Genomic DNA, 20,524 nt, shown 5'->3' with positions numbered 1-20,524 from the left:
ATTAAAAGTGTGCCACTAAAAATATGCAAAGCCCTTTCTGAGCGAAAAACATCAAGATAAGACTGATAGATATCATTCCAGAGTTTCCTTATGAAAGTGAGCAATGATTTGATCAACTGGATATAACTCCTAAGCTCTGCCTCATGGAAACTGATACACACACTCGCCAAGACTAATTAATCCATACACTAAATTAGGAATACAAACTGTGGTCCCACTTTAACAAGGTCAGTTTTAACTTCTCCCTTTACACTTTATTTAACTGTGTAGGAGAAATGAAAAAAAAAAAAAAAAAAAAAGAAAAAAGAATCCCTATCAATGCGCTTCGCTTATTATGATTGACGATTGATGATTAAGTCCTCCAGCTGACACACACCACCAAAGCCGGTGAGTTGGAATTGGATGTGACACATACACAGTTCTGCGTGTTAGGTAATTCGTTGACGAGGGGCCAAATTCATTTATGGAACAGCGGTATTGGCAGGCATGGACACTCTCTGCAAAAACAACGATAATCACAGAGGTTTGGCGCGGCGTGACAAGGACTCTTCAGGGAAAGGCCCTTACACGCTGCTTTGTTGGCCGTCCCTCCCTAAGATGGAGGGAAACATCCGCCACTGTTCTTAAGATGAGAGCCGCTCAGAGCCGGAGGAGAGGGCTTTATGTAAGGTGTGCGTGATGTTTCGAGGGCTTGATTGGCACCCGTTGGGTCTGTTTTGCGGCATTCGCTCGTGAAGCAATATCCGAAATATAGAGATTTTATTTAAAAAAAAATATATACATTTAGGTACAGCTATTCTTTTTGACGAAAAGCAGTGTGAGAATTTATTTCCTCTCCCTAGAATTGATGAAATAAAGGCTGTGAAAAATCCCCTGTAATGAAACATGAGGGGGACCCTGTCTCAAGCCATTTAATCTCTTTTCGCATTCTCCATTTTTTCTGCTAATGAGCCTTATTGACAATCAAACAGAAGCTGTCATCCCCCAGGATGCAACACTCCCAGCCCCTGCGTGTTTGTCATAGTGTCCTGGCAATCAGAGCTGCCTGCAAGACCAGGCTGGCAGTTAGTGGTTCTCACAGCAGCGCTGCCTGAAAATGGCACACTTCCTGTAGAGTTGCAGCTGCCACCTCTGCTACTTCCATTACTTTCTATAGCATGCAGATGTTGTATCAACATTCCCTGCCAAGGGGACTGCAATAACTGTGAGATTCATGCCATGTTTCAGAGGCACGTCAATTTCTCAAGTGGCACAATTAAAGAGGGAAATACAGTACCAGGTTTTTCACAGGCGCTGAAATCGGAAAAGGGCTTTTTCACTTCTCCTTTTTTTTTTGCTTTTTTTTTTTTTTTTTCCGAAGGGGGGCTGTTTCATAAGGGTTCGGAAATCCACCCGATTTTTACTGCCCTTTTCCTGAGTTGAGCTGTTCTGTGAGCCTTTGTGCGGCAGACCTGTTGTGACCCACAGCGGATATGGAAATGGGGCTAAGGTTTTATGGGCCAAACGGATTGGACACAGTCAAGCTCAGGGGGCATGAATATTGGATGTTATTTCTGCTCCCTTTTTATGTAATCCATTGCCAATACATTATTAATAGATGATATCATATCCAGAACTACTGGACAAAGCACTACAGAGGAGTACTATGAAAGGAGCTCTATGTGTTGGAGACCGTGGCAGAAAATACAGTTCAAGTGATATTATTTTATCACTGTAGCCTATAGCACTCCCTGACCAAGCAATCTTTACGGTGTAATTTTTGTGGGCTAAGTGAAGTTCACAGAAGGAAAATATGGTGAATACTGTATTTCTACCAGGGGTAAATCCTGCATTTGTGAGTTTGAAATTCACTGAAACATTGATGAAGTATCAAATGACACCCAAATACAAGTTTAATGGATTTTGAAGCACTGGGATACTTTGCTCATCCTTCTCGACTGCAGTGAGTGAAGTGGAAATCTTTGCGAGGATCTAGAGTTTTCCTTGCAAAGCTGACTCCCAGTGTACAGTAGCAGGGGAGCGGCGTCTTATCTGATGCACAAATGCGCAGAGAGGAGGCTGTGCTAATGTGGGACCGGTTTAAAAAAGGAAAAAAAAAAAAGAGAACTGGAGGGAGTCCCTGTTTTGATTCAAATGTTGAATTGTTCAAAAAAGGTCACACTCCCTATTTTGATTTATCGTCGTCTCAAAGTTGTGATCTCTGCTCGTGCAGTTTTTATGAGTCACAGAACCGTAAACTTCAGGCGAACTTCTCGCAGACACTTTCCTCCCCCCCGCTCGCCGAGCGCATCGCTCAGCGGTTACACAAATCCTGCCTGTCCAGGAGCAAATCCTTCAAAAGTACCTCTCAGCACCGAGAGGAGAGCATCAACTATCGTCCACCTTTTAGTTTTTTTTTTTTTTTTTATTCCAGGCCGCGCCTCGCCACTGTACCCGCGTTGGCACCAACCCGCTGTCACGTCAACGTGTGATAATGCCGTTAACAGCGAACGTATAAGCCTCTCAATAAGACTTACATAGGGAGTGTATGCGTAAGGTAATATTCTCTCTTTAAGGTCAGTTTGAATTGTTTTTTCTCGTGGGAGACGGCAGATTGATAAAGAGCAAACAAAACCTCTTTTCTGAATGCTTGTCCTCCAAGGCCTCAATGAAGGTTTCATTCCTTTATATCATCCAGCCCAATTCCCAGCATGCACGGCCATTGTGGCTCTTTCAACTGGAGCTCTCCATTGACTGGCTCATTGTCCGGCCGCTCTTTTGTGTGCACTATCACCGGAGCACAATCTTTCACCTGAACAGCACGGGAGCCTGGATATCGTCACGTTAAAAGAAGGAGAAGAAGAAGGGAGGGAGGGAGGTGGGTGGGGGGGTACGGAGAAAAAAAAAAAAAAAAAAAAAAGCCTGAGTCACCCGTCATGTAGATGCCCGGCTGCGCAATTAAGCCGACGCTAATGAAGAAACACTCGGCCTCAACTTTTTTACAAACCTCCAGCGATGCCTGTTAATAACTCGGTTATTAGTCGTGCTCGGGAGGCCCGCATCACACGGAGACGCTCAATATTACCGCTCGGGTGTATATTATTGAGAGGAAGATCTTTCTTTTTTTTCTTCTTCTTCTTCTTTTTTTTTTTTTTTTTTTTTTTAAATATAACAATGCACGAGCAGATGTTTGAAGAGTGGCCCTCGGCAACGCGAGGCTAGTTAAGATCGATATTGCTTTCAATATTTCTTTCCTTTGACAGATAACCAGTACTGAGGAAAGTCTTGATAAGAGTGGCAACATATGGATGCGGTGAGCCTCGCTCCCTTTTGATTGCGCGACCCCTCGACCTTTGCCTGTGTTTGAGAGCGAGGCGGCCACATGGTACGGTGGGGGTCTGTCAGGCTCTGGTTATGGGGCATTATTGACCCGGGATTTATAAATATTTAATGCACACATTAAGATCATGGTGGAGGGTGGCCATTAGAGTTCTCCAATAAAAGAGGCTCTCACGATGATTGAATGGTGTGGCAGAGTTAGTGGCTGGTTGTTGGGTACAGAGAAACCTGCTGAGGCAATAAACTGCGCGTGGAGATTTCCTGCCAGGCTTCGGAGATCTTAAAACTGGCAACAACTGAAGGAAACTCAGCTTTTTTTTTCTTTTTTTTTGTCAGTTGGTTATTGTTTCATTGCTAAATAACCGAATAACGGCGAGCAGCAGCAGCAGCAGCAGCGATCGGAGCAATGGATCCGAACCTGTGCATCTGAGGCAGATAACGCAACGTCAGGAAGCACATGTGCGTCCATTGTTATCAGACACGGCGGATTATCGGGGGAATGATTTGAGGCGCGGGGCCGCTGGAAAATTAAATAGCTCTTTTGAGTGCGCCTGTCCTCCGCGCTATCAGCAGCCCTCTCCCCCCCCCAGGCCTATCTCCCGCGCTCGCCCCGATCTCCGCGCACGCTCGCTGACATAATAAGCCGCGATATGCTGATTGCCGCTCAGGTTCTGCTGTCGTTTAATTGTGCATCAGAGGCAGAGGTGGCCTCGGACAATGTTGCCTTGATGAGAAATTGACATTCGGCGACCCCCGCTCGCCGCCACCACTCAGGATGCCAGATAAGACGCTCAGTTGTTTTTAAGGAGAGTCACTATTCTTCCCTCAAACACTTCTATCCTTCTGTTTGACCCACTTGATGAGTATAGATTTCAGCGTGGCCCCCCCACCCACCTCCTTTCAGCGCTCCAACTATGAGAGGTTCAAAACGATACCAGCCCTTATAGACAAAGGATAACCTTGCTCTTTCAATGTATTGATTCTTTATTAACTAGGTGGCTTAATGCAATGAAATGAGGGATTTGAATGAGCCCCATTTGGGCTGCTTTGAATAAAAAGCTTGCACCGTTTATGAATGACTACAATGAACCTTTGAAGCACCACAGATGCAGGATATGCTGATACAGAGACCAGTAGGAATATGTCACAATGTCAGAGTGCTTTGCTGAAAGAATATGAGTAAAGAGCAGTTTTCATCTTTTATGGATGTTACACTTTTCCACAGGTTTCAAACAGTTATCGCTATAGCAATGTCTAAACACTACATCTTACAGACGAATCACAGGCTTGTCCTCAGACCGTTTTTTTTTTCTTTTTTCTTTTTTTTTTCTCTTTCCTGATTGTCAGTTTGTCTGCCAGCCAAACTGCACGTGAAACTGAAGAAGTCCACAGTTGAGGAGCTATTTGTGTTTTTACTGAAAATTTTAATAAAACATCACTTATTCATTTCTGTTTCCATTCCAAATGTTGACATTTTTAAATTTTTCTTCCCTGTAAACACATGTAAGCTATGTGGCAGAGTCATAAGTGGTGAGTAAAAATGACTTCTATACATTCTACAAAACAGAAAGGAAAAAAAAAATTTACAACCACAAATGGAGTGTTTTTTTTTATCTCCAAGGTTGTCCCTCATGCACATTAGTCTCTATTGGATCTTAACAACTATCATATGGGTCACAAACAATTTATTTGACAATACAACCAACAAAGTTTTCTCCAAAATGGTCTGTATAGATAATTTAAAATCAATATAAAAATAAACAATGAAGTTTGACTTCCCCTTTAAAAAAATGGACAGAGAGTCTTGACGGAGTAACACAAATTGGGAGGATACACGTGAAATATATGCACATTGCATTTCATCAAATACAAAAAGAAAAAAAAACAAAAACAAATGAAGGCAACAGTTCTTGGCTGAATTATCTGTGCTGCATCACTATATTAAGGGCATGACGATTAATACATACATAATGAAAAGCAATATACAAAATTTCAGAGATAAATACATTATTTATAGTTGATATGTTACAAAATTTCCCTCAGTGAGCGCAAGTGTGTATTTGAACAGAAATATGACAATGAACTACTATACTCCTACATTCTCGATGGATTTTAATAATTTTTTTTTAAATGTTTTTTTTTTCTTTTCTTCGTCGATCTAAAAGAACATGAAAAAGACAGATGTATAAATATTTAGCACAAGTTTGGCAATATCACAATAGTCTACAATTTTTAACCACATATAAAACACATAAGGGAGTTGGAGCTAGAAGGGGCAGACTGCTCCTCATCAACAAGAAACAGACTTCACAGTAGCCTAGGAATGCATTAATATACAGTGCTAGCAAAAAAGTTGAAAAACATGGCAAAACACACTTGCTTAAAAGGAAGCTCTAGACATGGAAGTACATCATATTCATCAACAGAGCAGTGTTTTTGTACACATCAGTGTGCTTGTTGAATCAAAGAGGATATTTTTTTTTTTTTTTTTTTTTTTACTTTTGAAGATGATTTCTAGCTACAATAAATTACAAAATTTAAGTTAAAATGCAGGAATGAAACATGATACAACGTTACCCACCCAAGCCCCGCCCCCCCTTTTTATTTGTTTGTACTTTTATGATCGATTTTTCTACATTATATATCTCATATATTTTTCCAGTTGAAATTCAAACTGTCTTGGCCCCTGTGTATTTTTCTCACACATAAAAATACAAAAAAGTCACATTATAAAGACGCACAACTGTTGTGAATCTATTAAAAGAGAGCTGAAACGGAAAACAAAAAAAAAAACAAAAAAAACAAAACAAAAAAAAAAGATTTCTGAGGCAAACGAGTTCGTTGGCAAATGTACTGTACATCAGTGTTTTTTACTTTACAACCGGGATGGTGAGTCCACAGAGTCCCTTCCAGTATTGAACGCAAGCGGCTGATTTGGACGCATCCGGGGCCGAACCCGACAGGTATACAAAATAAAACCTTCATCCTCCTGTGTCCTCTTCAAGGGTGATAAAATGGGGGTTGCGAGGGAGGGAAAAAAAAAAAATCCCACAGAAAAAAAAAATATTGTTCCTTATGAAATCCTTTTTTTTTTCCTGCAGGTCGTGGAAGTCATTAAAAAGAAAATTCTTTCTTTTGTTTTTCTTTCTCTTTTTTTTGTATCTCTTCGTCTTTAAAAACAGAACAAGCGGTTGACTATACATTACACCAGCGTTTCGCAGTGTGCTGAGGGGGGGTGGTGGTGGTGGTGGTGGGGTGGGGGGAGTGGGGAGGGGTCCTGTGAAGAAGTGGCGGTGGTGGTGGTAGTAGTGTGTAGACTGGTGCTTGAGACGACGAAAGTGCATTTACATTGGAGGGACAACCAGGCCGGACATGGCTGAGGACAAAGGGAGACAGAGAGACAAGGGAGGTTAGTTTAATAGGCTAAACACAGGCAGAGACAGAAAATTAAAAATTCATTAAAATGTTCTAAATTAGTGCATGCATGCGTGTGCGTGCGTGCTTGTGCGTGCGTGTAGTCATCTGCGCGGGTGCGTGAATGTGCCTGTTTGCGTATGTGCCTGTGAGTGTTTGCCATGTCCGCCAGCCTGCTGCTGCACGTCCTTGTGTACGGGGGAGAGTTTGAAAACCTCCCTCCTGCTCTGACATTTCAGCCCCCAGCACGCCAGTCCTGCTATGTGTGATATTTCTCCTGGCGTTGGGGTAATGGCAAACAGTGGCCCAGACTCCCAGGAGACGCGGCCGTGGTGACGGCAGAGCAACAACACGGTCACTTCCCACAATGCCACAATGCTACAGTACTAGACACTCCTCAGACTCCCCTCAGATTCGCTCCTATCACTTTCTTCCCTCCCCTCGTCTCTTTATCCCCGACTCCCGGGCTCCGCCGCGCAGCACATTAGTCGTACATTTCCACGTTCCCCAAGTCGTGCCTCTGCGTCATTATCCAAGAGAGATTAGGCAAGATCAAAGGTAGCTTCCGTTATTTTACCAGGACCATCTGCTTAGGATATCATTAGCAACTGTATCTCACCCTGAGAGTTTATATATTCAGTATTTTCACACGTTTTAACAATTAGGCGACTAGTGAAGTGCTGGGATGATATATTATTATATTGCTCTGAGTATATTTGTAGAGTCATGGTTGAAATGCTTTTAAGTTTGCCAGCGCAGATGATGGCAAGGCATTGCTCATTAATTTCTGCACAACATGTATTAATAAGTATGAACGTGTAGCAAGATGAACTTTAATTTCCCACTTCATTAAGCCCAATGTTATTAATCTTGGGGCACACACTACAGCTAAGCTTGTTTTCAAAGCAATCATGTTGGTCATGACACATGCACAAAACCTAATAAACATAATTACTAAAACAATTCGGGGAAGGTCTCTTCCTGCGACATCGGAGGGGATCATTTGTATGGGAGGCCAACGAGGACGAGCGGGAGTGTTTGCTCTGACGCGACACGACGATCCCGTGCTTGCACATATGTTCGTGTGTGTGTGTGTGTGTGTAAAGGCATGCTTTGTGTGTGTGTGTGTGTGCGTGTGTGTTTGAGTGTAAACTGAAAGGTGTAAATTGGCCTGTCAAAATGCATATATTTGTAATGATTAATCCCTCACCAAACCGGACAGAGGCCTGAGCAGCGGTATCTGACCAGTAGTCCGTAGGGAAGGGATGAGGGGGTGAGGGGGGCTCACCTTGCAGTCCGTTGCCGTTGGCGCTGGTGCAGGAGGGGGGTGGGGAGGCCTGGGGTCGGACCACAGGGGCGAAGGCGCTCTTTTGTTTAACTGCAGAGACGATAGGGAGGGTAGGGGAAGGAGGGAGGGTGAGAGCGAGAACGTGCTGTGAGTAGTGCTCGAGAGGGAGAGGGCAGTTAAGGTAAGGCTGGGATAGTATTACTGCCAAGGGGGTGGTGGGGGATACACGATCAGTACTCACAGGCCTCTACCATCAACATCTTGTCCGGTTGAACAAATACAGGTGGCGTTTGGTTGAAATACACGTAAAAATGAATATTTATCCAGCCCGAAGCTACACGCCCGTTCTCTGAAGTGCTAAAACTAAACAGTTGTATATTATCGCCATCAATAATATTATAACCCCGTCAGAAATGATTCATAGAAGCGCAAGCGAATGTGGGAGCTGGAATTAAATCAGCAGCAGCTTAGTGCTACTACGGCGTGCAGTAGTGGCAAGCTACTCACTTCCATATGGGGAGTTGGCAGAGGATCCGTTGAGGAACCCAGGGGAGCTTGGCACTCCCAGGTTCATACCGGCGTTGCCGTAGCCATTCATGCTGTTGCTGACGGTGTTGTAGCTCGACTGCTGTGGGGTGCTGCTGGAGATGTAGCCCCGGGGGGACACGCTGCTGGTGTTCCGGCTGTAGCCCACTGAATAACGGGGAGCGGAAGATGGAAAGGGATGTTTATTTCTTTCGTCTGTGTAGTATTTACCTGACAAATGTTCGCCGACAACAGTAAAAGACAACAGAAATTTACTACTGCAATCAGCGGGAAAGAAGGAGAAAGTTAATTGGGCCCTTTAACTGCCCGCGAGGATAAAGGGGATCCGGTTTTCAGAAACGTAATTTCTATACATTTTCTTATTTTAATGAGAGAGAGAGAGAGAGAGAGAGAGAGGAAAAAAAATAGTAGATATTTCCGATTTTTCTGCAAACCCCCCTCCAGAATCCCCTCAAGGTTTCCCCTCGGGCCCCTGCACCCCTCTTTTTTTGAAAACCCCTGAGTTATGGAGCCCTACCCTAAATCACATACCTTGGTCATTCCCTTGTGACTCAGACACATTGACTGCTAGCTGGCTGCTGAAGGAGTTGACTCCCATCATGCCGTGGGAGGCTGTGTTAGCGAGAGAGGGGATCTGGTTGTGGTTGCGGGGAACGCTGTACAGGGCCTCGGCGATGTCAGCTGCCCTCTTCAGAATGATCTCCTGAGAAGCGCAGAGAAGAGAAGGCAGAGGTTTTTTTTTTTGTTATTTATGGTTGTTTTATAGCTGCGCTTTTTGACTTTGATGTGCGGTTCATGGCTATGTGGTTAGCTCACAATGCATGTAGCCCGCAATGTTCCAGATATAGAGGTAAAAATACCCTTTGGTGGTACTGTTAGTAAATTTTCCATTTTTTTTAATATCATTTAGCAGAGGCATAGGCATTGTGAAAGCAGTTGCGTGTGTATACCGACCTGATTGTTGTGGGGCATTCCATACAGAGCTTCAACGAGATCAGCCGCCCTCTTCAGTAACACCTCCTGATGAGGAAAACCAGGGAGAGTAGACGGTTAAGACCCCAAACAGATTATGTCTGAGGTGGTTCATGCAGTTAAGAAAAATATCTAAAGCGAGATTGCGCAGCGGGGTCGGGGAGAGCTTCGGAAATGTTTACATATTCAACCGACTAAATAAAAGCCACCTTGATTTAAGAGGCACGAGAGCTGCGTTTGAACGGTGCCACCATTTTGCTCCTTCCAACCATGCAGAGCAGTGAATAATGTTCCCTATCTTAATTAAACTGGCATAGTCCTTTAAAAACAACACCTCACCCCTGATTCTGGGATCTACGTTTGCTCCTGAGTTCAGCGCCGAGTCCCCTCTCTTCAGAACAATAAAGTGAATTAGCTCTGGGTTAATCTAGTTCTGTTGTAATGACATTAAGGAATTTTTCAATTAACCTCTTTGACTGGCTGTTGCAAAGGACTTCACAAATGACTTCCCATCCAGCAAGAGCTGGGTGCTTGTGCCTTGGGGACACGGATGCTCAGGATGTGGTCTTATCCATGTCTGCATGCTTGCCCCCGCTTGACAATGCGGATTAGCTGTGTTGCTCTGGCTCTTAACACTGAAAATGAGTTGGCCCCGAATCCCGTTCCCCCCACTCTGTTTCGGGGCTTCGTCTAGGTGGGGTTTGGCCCGTTTGTGCGTATTTATCTGCTCTTTGAATTCAGCACTTACAATTAAATCCCTCTCAAGCAACCAGACTGCTCTCTTTGTTTTCTATAATACAGGAGGCAATATGCTCCACGAAAACCCTCTCCCCCCTTTTAGAGTGCATTTAATCTGACAAAGGCAAGTTGCAGACATGGCTGTTGCGTGTGTTTTTTAAAATGCTTGCTTGTTGTCACCTGCTGTAGAGCGGAGATTTGTCGAGTGTGCTGTTAGAACCCCGGTTAAAAGCAATGCAAATCTGTCACCAGAAACATCTCAGATGGCGCTTGTTTTCTTCCCACATTCGCCGTGTTTTCTTTTGCGGGCCTCGGTAATTTGTCTGAAGTGTTCCATCACTTGGCAATAGCAGTGTGGGATTAAGACGGCAGCTGCCGTAAATGAATGTAAACACAGCCTTCGCGCCTTCAAACAGCGGCCTCCAAGACTTGGCCTGCATTTCCAAGGCGCAGCGTATGTAGTGTGTACGGAGTGTGTGCACGGGCCCCTTTCATCCTGAGAAGCATATCTACCACAGTCCTTGATTTATCAAGATGAATCACTGTAGAAGCCACTTCCAGCGTATGCCATGCTCTCTTATAGAAACATATCGCTTAATCCACCCCAAGTTACCGGATGGGTGGCTCTTAGAATGGGCATTTACCTCTGAAATTGGTGTGTATGCTCAACGTTGCATGCATCTAGTTTGCATACAAATAAAGAATTATGGTTGTCGTGAGGCAGGTAGACTAAATGAGAGGACCAGCTGTCTTGATGTGTTCTCATCAGGCAGAACAGATTTCTCTCTCTCTTGCTGAGTGAGATAAAGTGGTTTTCTTTCTTTTTGTCTGCAGTTAATAATTACCAATAATCTATTCTATCATATTTCAAGATCTCCTACATGGCTCTCAATTTTAAACAACAATTAAAGCAATTAAGACTGTCGCATTCGCAAGCCATGTTTCATTCTCTGTAAAACGTCCGCTCCCTCCTTGTCCATATGGTACTTTGCAGCAGTGACATAAGGACAGCTTGGAAAAAGGAGGAGAGAAAACGATATTGCCTCTCATCCTTAATCTGTCGTTTACCGCGTGGTGTCTTAACTAACCAAGCTGACTCGCAGGGCTATGCTTAAGTGGCAACCTAGTCATATCCGAGGATGATGAGAAGTGCTGCACCCAATCAAGGAAGAAGTTTGTTTTCTTCTGACGAGACGCTTTCATGCATATCAGCTCACGCTGTGAATACGATTAACACGGAATAGTGTTCTGAGGGCATTTCCATGTAAATCTCAATACTGCTCCAGCATAAGTGTAATTGGCTTTCTTGTCATGGAGACATATCAGAACACGCCATGTTAAATTGAAACAATTAAAGGCTTCAAATGATTTCTGCTGTTCTGTGACAAATGCGTGACAGATTCCCTCTATTGTTTGCTATGCTTTGCATAAAGGTCTTATGTTCCACAACTGTTTAAACGGGGCTGCTGGGATGACAGATCACCTCAGATTTAGAGCCTGTTTTATGTTATTGCCGATTAAAAATAAAATAAAAAAAATAAAAAAGTAGAAGAAAAATGTGAGAAAGCCGTGACAAATGATGTGTTATAAAAAATATCTAACAATAAGGAGACGTGGTCTGAAACACCCGGAATGGGAGTCTTCCAGCACTAGATTAACATGGATGTTGTATTTATATTATCACAGTTAATAAAAGAGGGCCTAGGTTATGTAGCTTGGAGTGCTAATGCCATTATAAAACTGTAAGGCAATTACTCTGTTAGCTCTAGCCTGAGGTAATGAATGCATTTAGAAGCATAGGGCCATTAGATGAAGGTACTTCAAAGAGCACAGGAAGAGAGATTCATTTAAATACATGGGTAATTGCTTGACATGAACACATTTGTAATATTTTCTCCTTGTGGATTACACAAAGAATTGGAAAAGAATGGGCTTATGCTCATTTTGGGAGGAAAGAAAAGAATCCAAAGCAATCAGCTTAATAATAAAACAATATTGAGTTTCCACTTTTAATTTCATAATGAATCTAATTTGTTACAGAAGAGAGAAATTGAGTGTGATATAATGTGATATCCAGTCTATTTGTCCATTACTGCCAGAGGGCACAAAATGGTATTATAAATTGTCTTTTTTATATTATGAATAGAAAATTGTTTTATAACAAGATCTTAAAAAGGAGGGTGAATTCCAAAGTCTCTCTTCACTTAACGCGATGCCCGCAAACCAATCTCCTTTCTCATCACTTGACTGCTCACACTTATTACTTTCATATTCACCCTGGACTTTGCATTGAATTTTTATATCTCCACTCCTCCCACAGGGTCAGACTGTCATCTGCGATGTTGTCTTAGAATTACGAGGTAAACTTCAATCAGAGGCAGCTTCCCCCCTTTTTTTCTCTGTGTAGCAACAATATTAGCGTGCATCCCTTGCTATCCATGAGCACTCCCATATTGGCTTTCTGTCTCCTTACAATTACCACGTGTCTTACTGGTCCCAGGGAGAAGGCTGGTGGAAATCAATAGCGCAGTAATATTATCAACTGGAGGGTGAAGTCATGGGAGGGGGGGGGGGTTAGAGGCGGTGAGTGGGCTTGGTGTCGATTTGCCTTTCTGCTAATGCACACCGTGCGTCCTCCAGCTTTATCTTCTTTTTATAGAGTCTCCCTGCCTCACCTGCCCCCTGTAATGGCTGTTCTCTATATGCTGTTTCTGTTCTCATTCCAAATGTACACGCCGGCCTCAGCCCGCCGCAGGCTGTTTTATTGGGAATGTGCTTTTGACCCCGAGAGCTGACCCTCAGATGGCAAGCTTAACAATGACGAATCACTTGGTGGGATCATTTACATGCCCCCTGAACCCCATATTTGGGTCCATTAGAGAGCAAATCAAATATTTATGTTGTTTATTGGAAGTGCAGGGTTTCATCTCACTCCGTGATTGTTTCATGCAAAGGCTGCGAGACTGCGCTATATTAAGTATACGCACACCCAGGAAACTAATCTTGGGTTCAGTGTCAAAATCTGTCTCGCCGCCAACAGCGCTTTGTATTCAAGGAAGGGAGTGCGGTTTCTCTGTAATAAAGCCGTGTTTAACATTGTTGTTCCCTTCGCTCAAAAAAAAGATGTGGATTTTGCGAAGACACAGCGCGGTCTTATAACACAGAAGCGGCGCGGCCAGATTGACTGGGGGATGTCTGCAGAGATGGAGCTGGTCATGTGGATATTAAAGGTAAGTGTACTTTACCTTTAGGTCCACGTTTACAGTTGAAATTAGAGTAACATTTCATGTCCCGGTGTTGTTTCCTGCCTCCACAGGGACCGAGTCTAATTGAAACACTTCATATACTGAACCAGGGACAAGCTGTGATCTTCCATTTCTCCACATTGCCGTGGTCAAACGTCTATAGCTACCACACAGTCTGTTCTTTATTAAATTGTCCGTTGGACATTAATGATATTGCTGTGTTGCATGCTGGGATTTAATAGATAGGGTCTTTAAAGGTTTAACAGTATTATTAAAACTCTGAGGTGGCCTCCGCTTTACTACATGCCGAGGGGTTTTGAATGTACTAATCAGTCATATTATTACACTTGACACATCTGGAACGTCAGTCATCAAAATGGTTACTGGCAGGGTAGCAATTAGTGGAAACACACAGATAGATTTTATCAATAGGAAGTGGACACAGAAAGAGAATCAAAGGGAGGGAAAGGAATAAAAGAATCAAAGAGATTCTGCAGGGGAAGGGATTTAAAAACTGCACCTTGGTTTTCATGCTCCCTTCAATATGGCAGCCCATTTATGTGCCACACCAGTGTGACTAAAACTGATGTGGCTTTCAACTGCTTCGCCGAGGTTCAAAAGAAAACAATAAGAAAGCCAAAGCATAATAACATGCAGTCTTTGTCTATTAGCTGCAGTAAGACTAGGGGGTTTACGGCACAGGGTTCTGTAAACAAAAGATTAAACCAAATCGAGCTGCAGAAAATGAAAGGAAAACATGAGTGGGGTAATGAGGGTGCAGACGTCGTTTCTGACCAGATTACCATCTCCACAGACTACTGGAGAGGAAAACGCCTGATTGAGCTATTTTACCACACAGAGAGTTTACGCCTCTCTCCACACACAAAACCAATACCATTACCACACTGGTTAGTGGGTGAGCCACATATGTGAAGCAAAGCTGTTAGTGTTTAGGGTCACAGTGCTCTGCATGGCGGTAATGTTGTTTTGTTTATTTGTCACATTCCGAGTATTAAGACATTTTAATCCAGGCGGCTCTGTCTCGTCGCTGCGTTTGCCGTGTGTGTATGTGTGTGTATCTGTGTTTTTTTTTTTTTCTTTCCGTGCAGCAGACACACTGTACTGACCTTTGGTAACCTCTCCGGATCGCCGGGGTGTCTGGGGATGACCTTCTGCAGCCTCTGGAAACCATAGTCGATGGTTGGCTCGTTCAGGGCTGAGGGAAGAAAGCGAGGGGGGAAATGGAAAATTAATTAGGGCTGATTTTGAAACTAATTGAGAAATCTGTTAGAGTTTACGGTACAAAAGTTGTTTCGGAATGCCTAATTTCATGGAAACCTCGCGGGTGTGGCGATGTTTTATGAAACATCAGCGGCTCTGGGGGGCTTGGGGGGGCTTAGAGGGGGGGGGGGGGGGGGGTGGGGGTTGCAAGCGATGGAAAATGACACAGGTTCCTCTGACACTTGTGTCACCGTGCACTATTCCATTAACAGCCATGATGACCTACATCAGTCTGAGGATCCTTCAGAGGGACCCCCCCCTCCCCACCTCCCTTTTTATCTGCTTGAGAATATTGACTACAGCAAACTACATAGCGGGGGTCTTTTAATCTAACAGAGCTTTAATAATCTGTGAAAGGCTGTCCACACATTGATCTAGTGTAAGTTGCTGTCATTTCACCCTTCTGCACCAACTGTACTGCAACACTGGGCCTGTGAAATACGGCGGCACATCCCACGGAGCCATTAATCTCTCCCACCCCTCAAATAGTAATCTGGGGCATGAGGCATATTGGGCGATGAATCAGAGGCACAAAGTAAATGAATCATAACCCAGACTTTGGTGAGAGCAGGGCGTTTTATGTCTGACAGTCCTAATGGGTAATTGAAGGCTTCCTTACAGCTCCGCCTGATTCTAAACAATCATGTGTACACTCATAGGCAGGACACGGTGAGCAAGGGAGGGCAGAGGCGAGGAGGAGGAGGAGGGGAGGAGGGGAAGGAAGGAGGAGAGCAGTGTAAAGGGGGAAGGAACGACTTAATAGAGAACATCACTTCTCAATGTAGATATCATTTTCAGGAGAGTAACTCCGCCGAGCAAGGCGCTTCATAAATCAATGGCTTTCTATCGAGACTAATAAGAGCTGCCTGCCTCTATTCATTGTTCAGCCTGTAATTTGGCCCATCACTCATTACTCAGCATGTAATTTCAGCATTAACACCGCACAGCTCGCTGAACCTGCTGAACACCAGAGAACGTGAAAGCGAGCAAAAGCCCCCCCGCACATACATACACACACGCGCACACACTCTGGAAGGGCCAACGAAGCTTGGGAGTCACGGAAGGAGAGCGAACATTTATGTTCTTTACTTTGTTCCTTTTAAGTACACGCTACAGACCTACACACACACACACACGCGCGCGCATATGCTGTACCCATCCACGCATACATACTGTACTCGCATACGTGCAATCGAACACATGCGCCGACCGCCTGTGCCAAAACCTGAAAACAGTAATTGCCAGCTCGACCGTGATCAAATGGAGCAATTATGTGTTCAAGCATGGACATTGCAGGGTGCTAATCGATAGCAAGGATATACAAATGCAGTGGTATTCAGCCCTATAGGACAGACACACCTGAATAAACCCCGCGCCACAACATACACTGCTGGAAATCTGATTTGACATGTCATCATGTGTCCCGAACCGACAAAGGTCTGCGTCGGAATGTGGGGAAAAGCCATCTTCTCCTTAATAAAGGATTGATCTGCCATATTGATCGTACATGACAAGGCTGTAGGAAGGAATTTGCCCCCTTTCTTTTGTTATTTCCACCCCCCCACCACCCCTTCTTATCTATGCACTCTCAAGGCCCCACACAAGTGTATATGTGTACACATGCGAGCGGGCGTGCGCGCGCGCGGGTGTGTGCGAGCGCATGTGGCCGGCTGAGGGAGAGAGTGTACGTGCACGGCAGCCCTGCCAGACCCCGCTGCTCAGTGTGATGTAAATTGTGTATGTGTAAAAAGCACTCCATAATCAGGCCATCCATCATCAGAGGCTGTCAGTGGGCTCTCTCAGGGTGATACATCACGCTCTCCTGTCCTCTGCCTCAGCTGGGGCCTACACAACCCGCCAGGCATGCTGGGAACACAGCCGGAGAGACGTACAGTACAGGACGCAGCCCTGGGTTGGGAGAGGTGTTCGGTTTGATGTACCTCTCCAATGATAATGATGCCCTACTGTAAATGAAGACCTAAGAATGATGATTCGGAGGGAAGGTTATTCCAAAAATCCGTTGAAACTGGAAGTGGATTTTAAAATGTGTTAACCAGGGCAAAAATTGCAATTTAAACTTGGCCGAGTCCGCCGGCTAAAGGGTGGCTCCGTGCGCCGCGCCCGCAGTCCAAGCGTCAGGCATGATCTCCACATGTCGACATGTCGCCATCTCATCTATCATGGAGATGATCTTTGTAACAACCCCGGCGTAATGAAATTGGTGGCACAGACCGCCATCTGCTATTGATTTCATGCAAATGCTTTTGACAGCTGATGGAGACTTGCATTAGCGCTAAACGGTGCTGTCAGTTGATGAGTTGACAGTTTTGTAGTCATAGCATGTACACTGGTGCAGACAGACACAGACAATGTCAATAATCCTGTAAGAGCTGCTGATGATATATACTGAGCACTTATATTCAATCTAGACAATAAATGTGTTACGCGTGTAGCCGCCGCAGCGCTCCGCACATTTTTTCTTCCGAGCAAAGATTTTCTTTCATCTGCAGGGCTTTTACAAGAATCATTGGGACTACTCTCCTTACTTCTCCTCACACCACACACATTGACAGTAGCCTTTCCCCCCTGTCTACCCCCACCCCTTCACCCCGTGTCTTTTTTTAATCCTTGACACATCATTATGTTCCAACTTCACACTCTGTCGTAAACTTTACTTGCTTCTAAAGGGAAAATCTAGCTCCGCGATGCCCTTGCATGACTCCATTCATGCCAAGATATGTTTGGTCCTACATGTCCTTCCAGCACAATATGGTGAAACAGAGAGAGGAGGGGGGGGTTCAGGGTGTGGAGGAACCATGTCCCCCCCCCTCCCCTCTTACCCCTCCTGTAAGGCTTCTCAATCGCTCCAAGGAAACACGAAACCCTCCACACACATCCCATAAATCCTGCACTGGGTGGGGAGTCTAGCCGAGAGGGAGGAGGGACCAAGGAGAGTGAGGGGGAACCGGAGGAGGCATGATAGTGGGGCGGCGGCGGTGGTGGTAGTGGTGGGGGGGGGGGGGGGTCGCTGGCACGTTCCAGTCACGCCCGCTTCCCGGCCCGCGGCCAATCAATACCACTTTCCTGTTTTAGAGGCGGGTAATTATGAGGTGGAGAGATTGTGTGACCTCTCACCCCTGCTGCATTACTCGCCTGATATTAAGATAAATTGCCTGATTTTGGGTAAACATATGCTGCAATTCAAACTGTCAGCACTGGTTTGCTCAGGGATAATTTGTATTGATCTCCTGGCTTCTTCCCCATTTTGCTTACTGACCTCATGGATAATTAGAGAAAAAGAGACACGGGGAGGTAAGGCAGGGCTTGCATTTGAATACTTTGCAGCAGAGATGAAGAGCACATGGGAGGGGGCAGAGGGAACATTAGAGACTAATAGAATTTTCATTTTCTCTCATTTTCCGTTCAGATTTAGACAGGTTGCGTGTTTTGTCCAATTATATTGCTTATATCTCCTCCCCCCCACCACGCTCGGGTTACATGCGCGAGGTTTAATTTCTGAGATGATTTACATTTTACAGACGTGATGGGACAACAAAGTGACAGCAAATGTGCTTCAAATTGAGCAGCTGATAACTGGAGGAATTATTGCCACATGTGGGGTAAAATTAACATGATAAGTGACAAAAGAACAGGCCCGCCGTAGAGTGTGCTCCTCCGCCGCGAAGGTTCCGAGGAATATTTTTATGAATATTTCAGTAATTTTCTCTCTCCAGAGAGCGAACGATCATGTTTCAGAATGAAGAAAAGGAATGCATGACTCGTTGTGCAGCTGTGACCATATCATTTCCAATTTTGAATATCGCACATGCGCACGGGCGTCCGTGGCAGGCCTTCAGTGGAATTCCTCTGCCTGGAATGTGCACTTCCCAATCTTATTTTGATCTGACGCCTTAATCCGCCGTCCTCTCATGCCACTAACACATTTTCGTCGAGAGCCCCTTTAGCCGCCTCAGTCTGGCCACTTTACTTAAAATGTAGAGTGGATGGCTTGTACATGGCATCCGAGCGTGGTCTGCTGCTCCTTCTCCATGTTCTCTAGAAATAGGACATGACTAACCGCTCTACAGGAACAGTGTAACATGGCCGACGCTGGCAGCCAGAAGTGCTTACATGGCAATACACCACTGTGAGCCCTCGGTCTATATGAAAGTGGATTGAACACATGTATTGACTTACAGTATCGGGGTATAAACATAGGGAAATGTTTGAGCAAAGCAGTAAATTTAAGGGAAATTGTTCCTTGTTAAGTCTATGAGCCTGAATGGAGGCTTGCACAGAGTACTAGCATTCCTGCCAGCCATTACAGCTTATTACGATAACTCTATCTTTCCAGGAGATAAAAACCTAGCCTTGTTGCCATTTGCCAGCTATTACTTTCGCTAATTATACTTAACTGCTTCGAGCTTATCTCCACTCCTCCTACACCATTGAGCAGTTATTTTTTTCTTTCCCCTTAACACAAATTAGAGGTGGAGTGGGAGTTGGAAAGGGGGAGACAGATAAACAGCACCGGCAGAAGTTCATTCAAGTGTTATTGCATTTGTGACTTGTCAAACGGTCTAACTGGAGCCTTCTAGGCACCTGCGGTCGGTTAGATGGATGCAGCGCACAACAGCGTCAACACACGTAACGATCGACCCCTCGCCGACATTCAGCCGAGTCCGACGGAGAAAACAGAGGGAGTGAACGTCTTCTCGGTGTTACTGTAAATAGTTAAAAAACTGAATACTGTGCACACAAGAAAGGCAAAGTGTCCAGAAGTCATGCTGCTTCTCTTCGGTGTAAATATGTTCCAGTTTTTAAGAGAACACGTGAAAACACGCATGCAGGTGTAGAGACCATCAAAAAAAAAAAACAACAACCAAGACCAAACCAAGACAAATTGGAATTTTTCACAGCAAACGCACGCAAAGCAAACCTCATCTGTTTCCACACTGACCATATCATCTCCATCCACTGCAGCCAGTTATCACTCAGTGATTCCATCTCCAGCAGTGTCAAGATGAACAGGAAATTAAAATTTCAAAGATCTGCAGTTAAGATAAATCAATGGAGACAGATCAATGTTCATTGAAATTTCATGAACTTTGAGCCAATACAGATGGAAAAAAAAAAAAAAAAAAACCTAGACAGTTACAGTCTCCAGCAGATATTGCTCCTGCAACAGATAAAATGTAATTAACACGGTTAAAAGGGAGCAATGTTACAGATTGCACATCCATAATTTCAGACTCCCTCCATATCGGTGGTATTATTAGAAAAGGGCCAAAGACACCTGTTCAATCCGCTTAGATGACATCTAAAGTATGTGTGCCACTTCTCTAAGGACGTCTGTGGACTTTCACACATTACCGGCCAACAGAAATCAAATGGGTTCCCTTCACAGCTGATTGCAAGCGCAAATTAATATTGTAAAATGAAGATCAATACATGGACGGGGCACAGATCGATGACGGCTAAATTACGGCCGCATTTTCCCCCTCATTCAAGATGAGTTGTGTTTTCCTCTCAAAGTCAATACCGCGCTGCCTCCCTCATTCATTTCTCAATAAACTTGCCGATGAATTTCAATCAAAATGCGGCAGGGGAGGGGGGCGGAGGGGGCTGGAGTTCTTTCAAAGCCCGTTGGGTGTGGATCACGCTGAAAATGGGGCAAAAAGAGGAGGAGGAGGAGGAGGAGGGGAAAGATCCTCGTCTATCA

The 20,524-nt window shown here is 44.5% G+C and overlaps 1 protein-coding gene across 8 annotated transcripts in view; it reads right to left on the bottom strand.

Moving 5' to 3' along the window:
* Nucleotides 1-4,721: 4,721 nt before the first annotated feature.
* ebf3b (EBF transcription factor 3b) overlaps nt 4,722-20,524 on the bottom strand; it is a 68,186-nt gene continuing 52,383 nt past the window's right edge. For 4 of the 8 annotated variants that reach the window (XM_047604109.1, XM_047604110.1, XM_047604111.1 and 1 more), the window contains exons 11-16: nt 14,649-14,737; nt 9,521-9,586; nt 9,098-9,269; nt 8,528-8,713; nt 7,943-8,110; nt 4,722-6,694 (exon numbers count right to left, since the gene is read on the bottom strand). In XM_047604109.1, the coding sequence (XP_047460065.1) occupies nt 6,663-6,694; nt 7,943-8,110; nt 8,528-8,713; nt 9,098-9,269; nt 9,521-9,586; nt 14,649-14,737 (713 nt within the window). In that variant the 3' untranslated portion in view covers nt 4,722-6,662. The remainder of the gene's footprint in view (nt 6,695-7,942; nt 8,111-8,527; nt 8,714-9,097; nt 9,270-9,520; nt 9,587-14,648; nt 14,738-20,524) is intronic. The other 4 variants (XM_047604113.1, XM_047604114.1, XM_047604115.1 and 1 more) reach the window with 1 other exon arrangement.

Source organism: Mugil cephalus, chromosome 13 (assembly GCF_022458985.1).
Source record: "Mugil cephalus isolate CIBA_MC_2020 chromosome 13, CIBA_Mcephalus_1.1, whole genome shotgun sequence".
NCBI classification, from domain to species: Eukaryota; Metazoa; Chordata; class Actinopteri; order Mugiliformes; family Mugilidae; genus Mugil; species Mugil cephalus.
The sequence above is the reverse complement of the archived record's forward strand: the minus strand, read 5'-3'. Positions and strand labels throughout refer to the sequence as shown.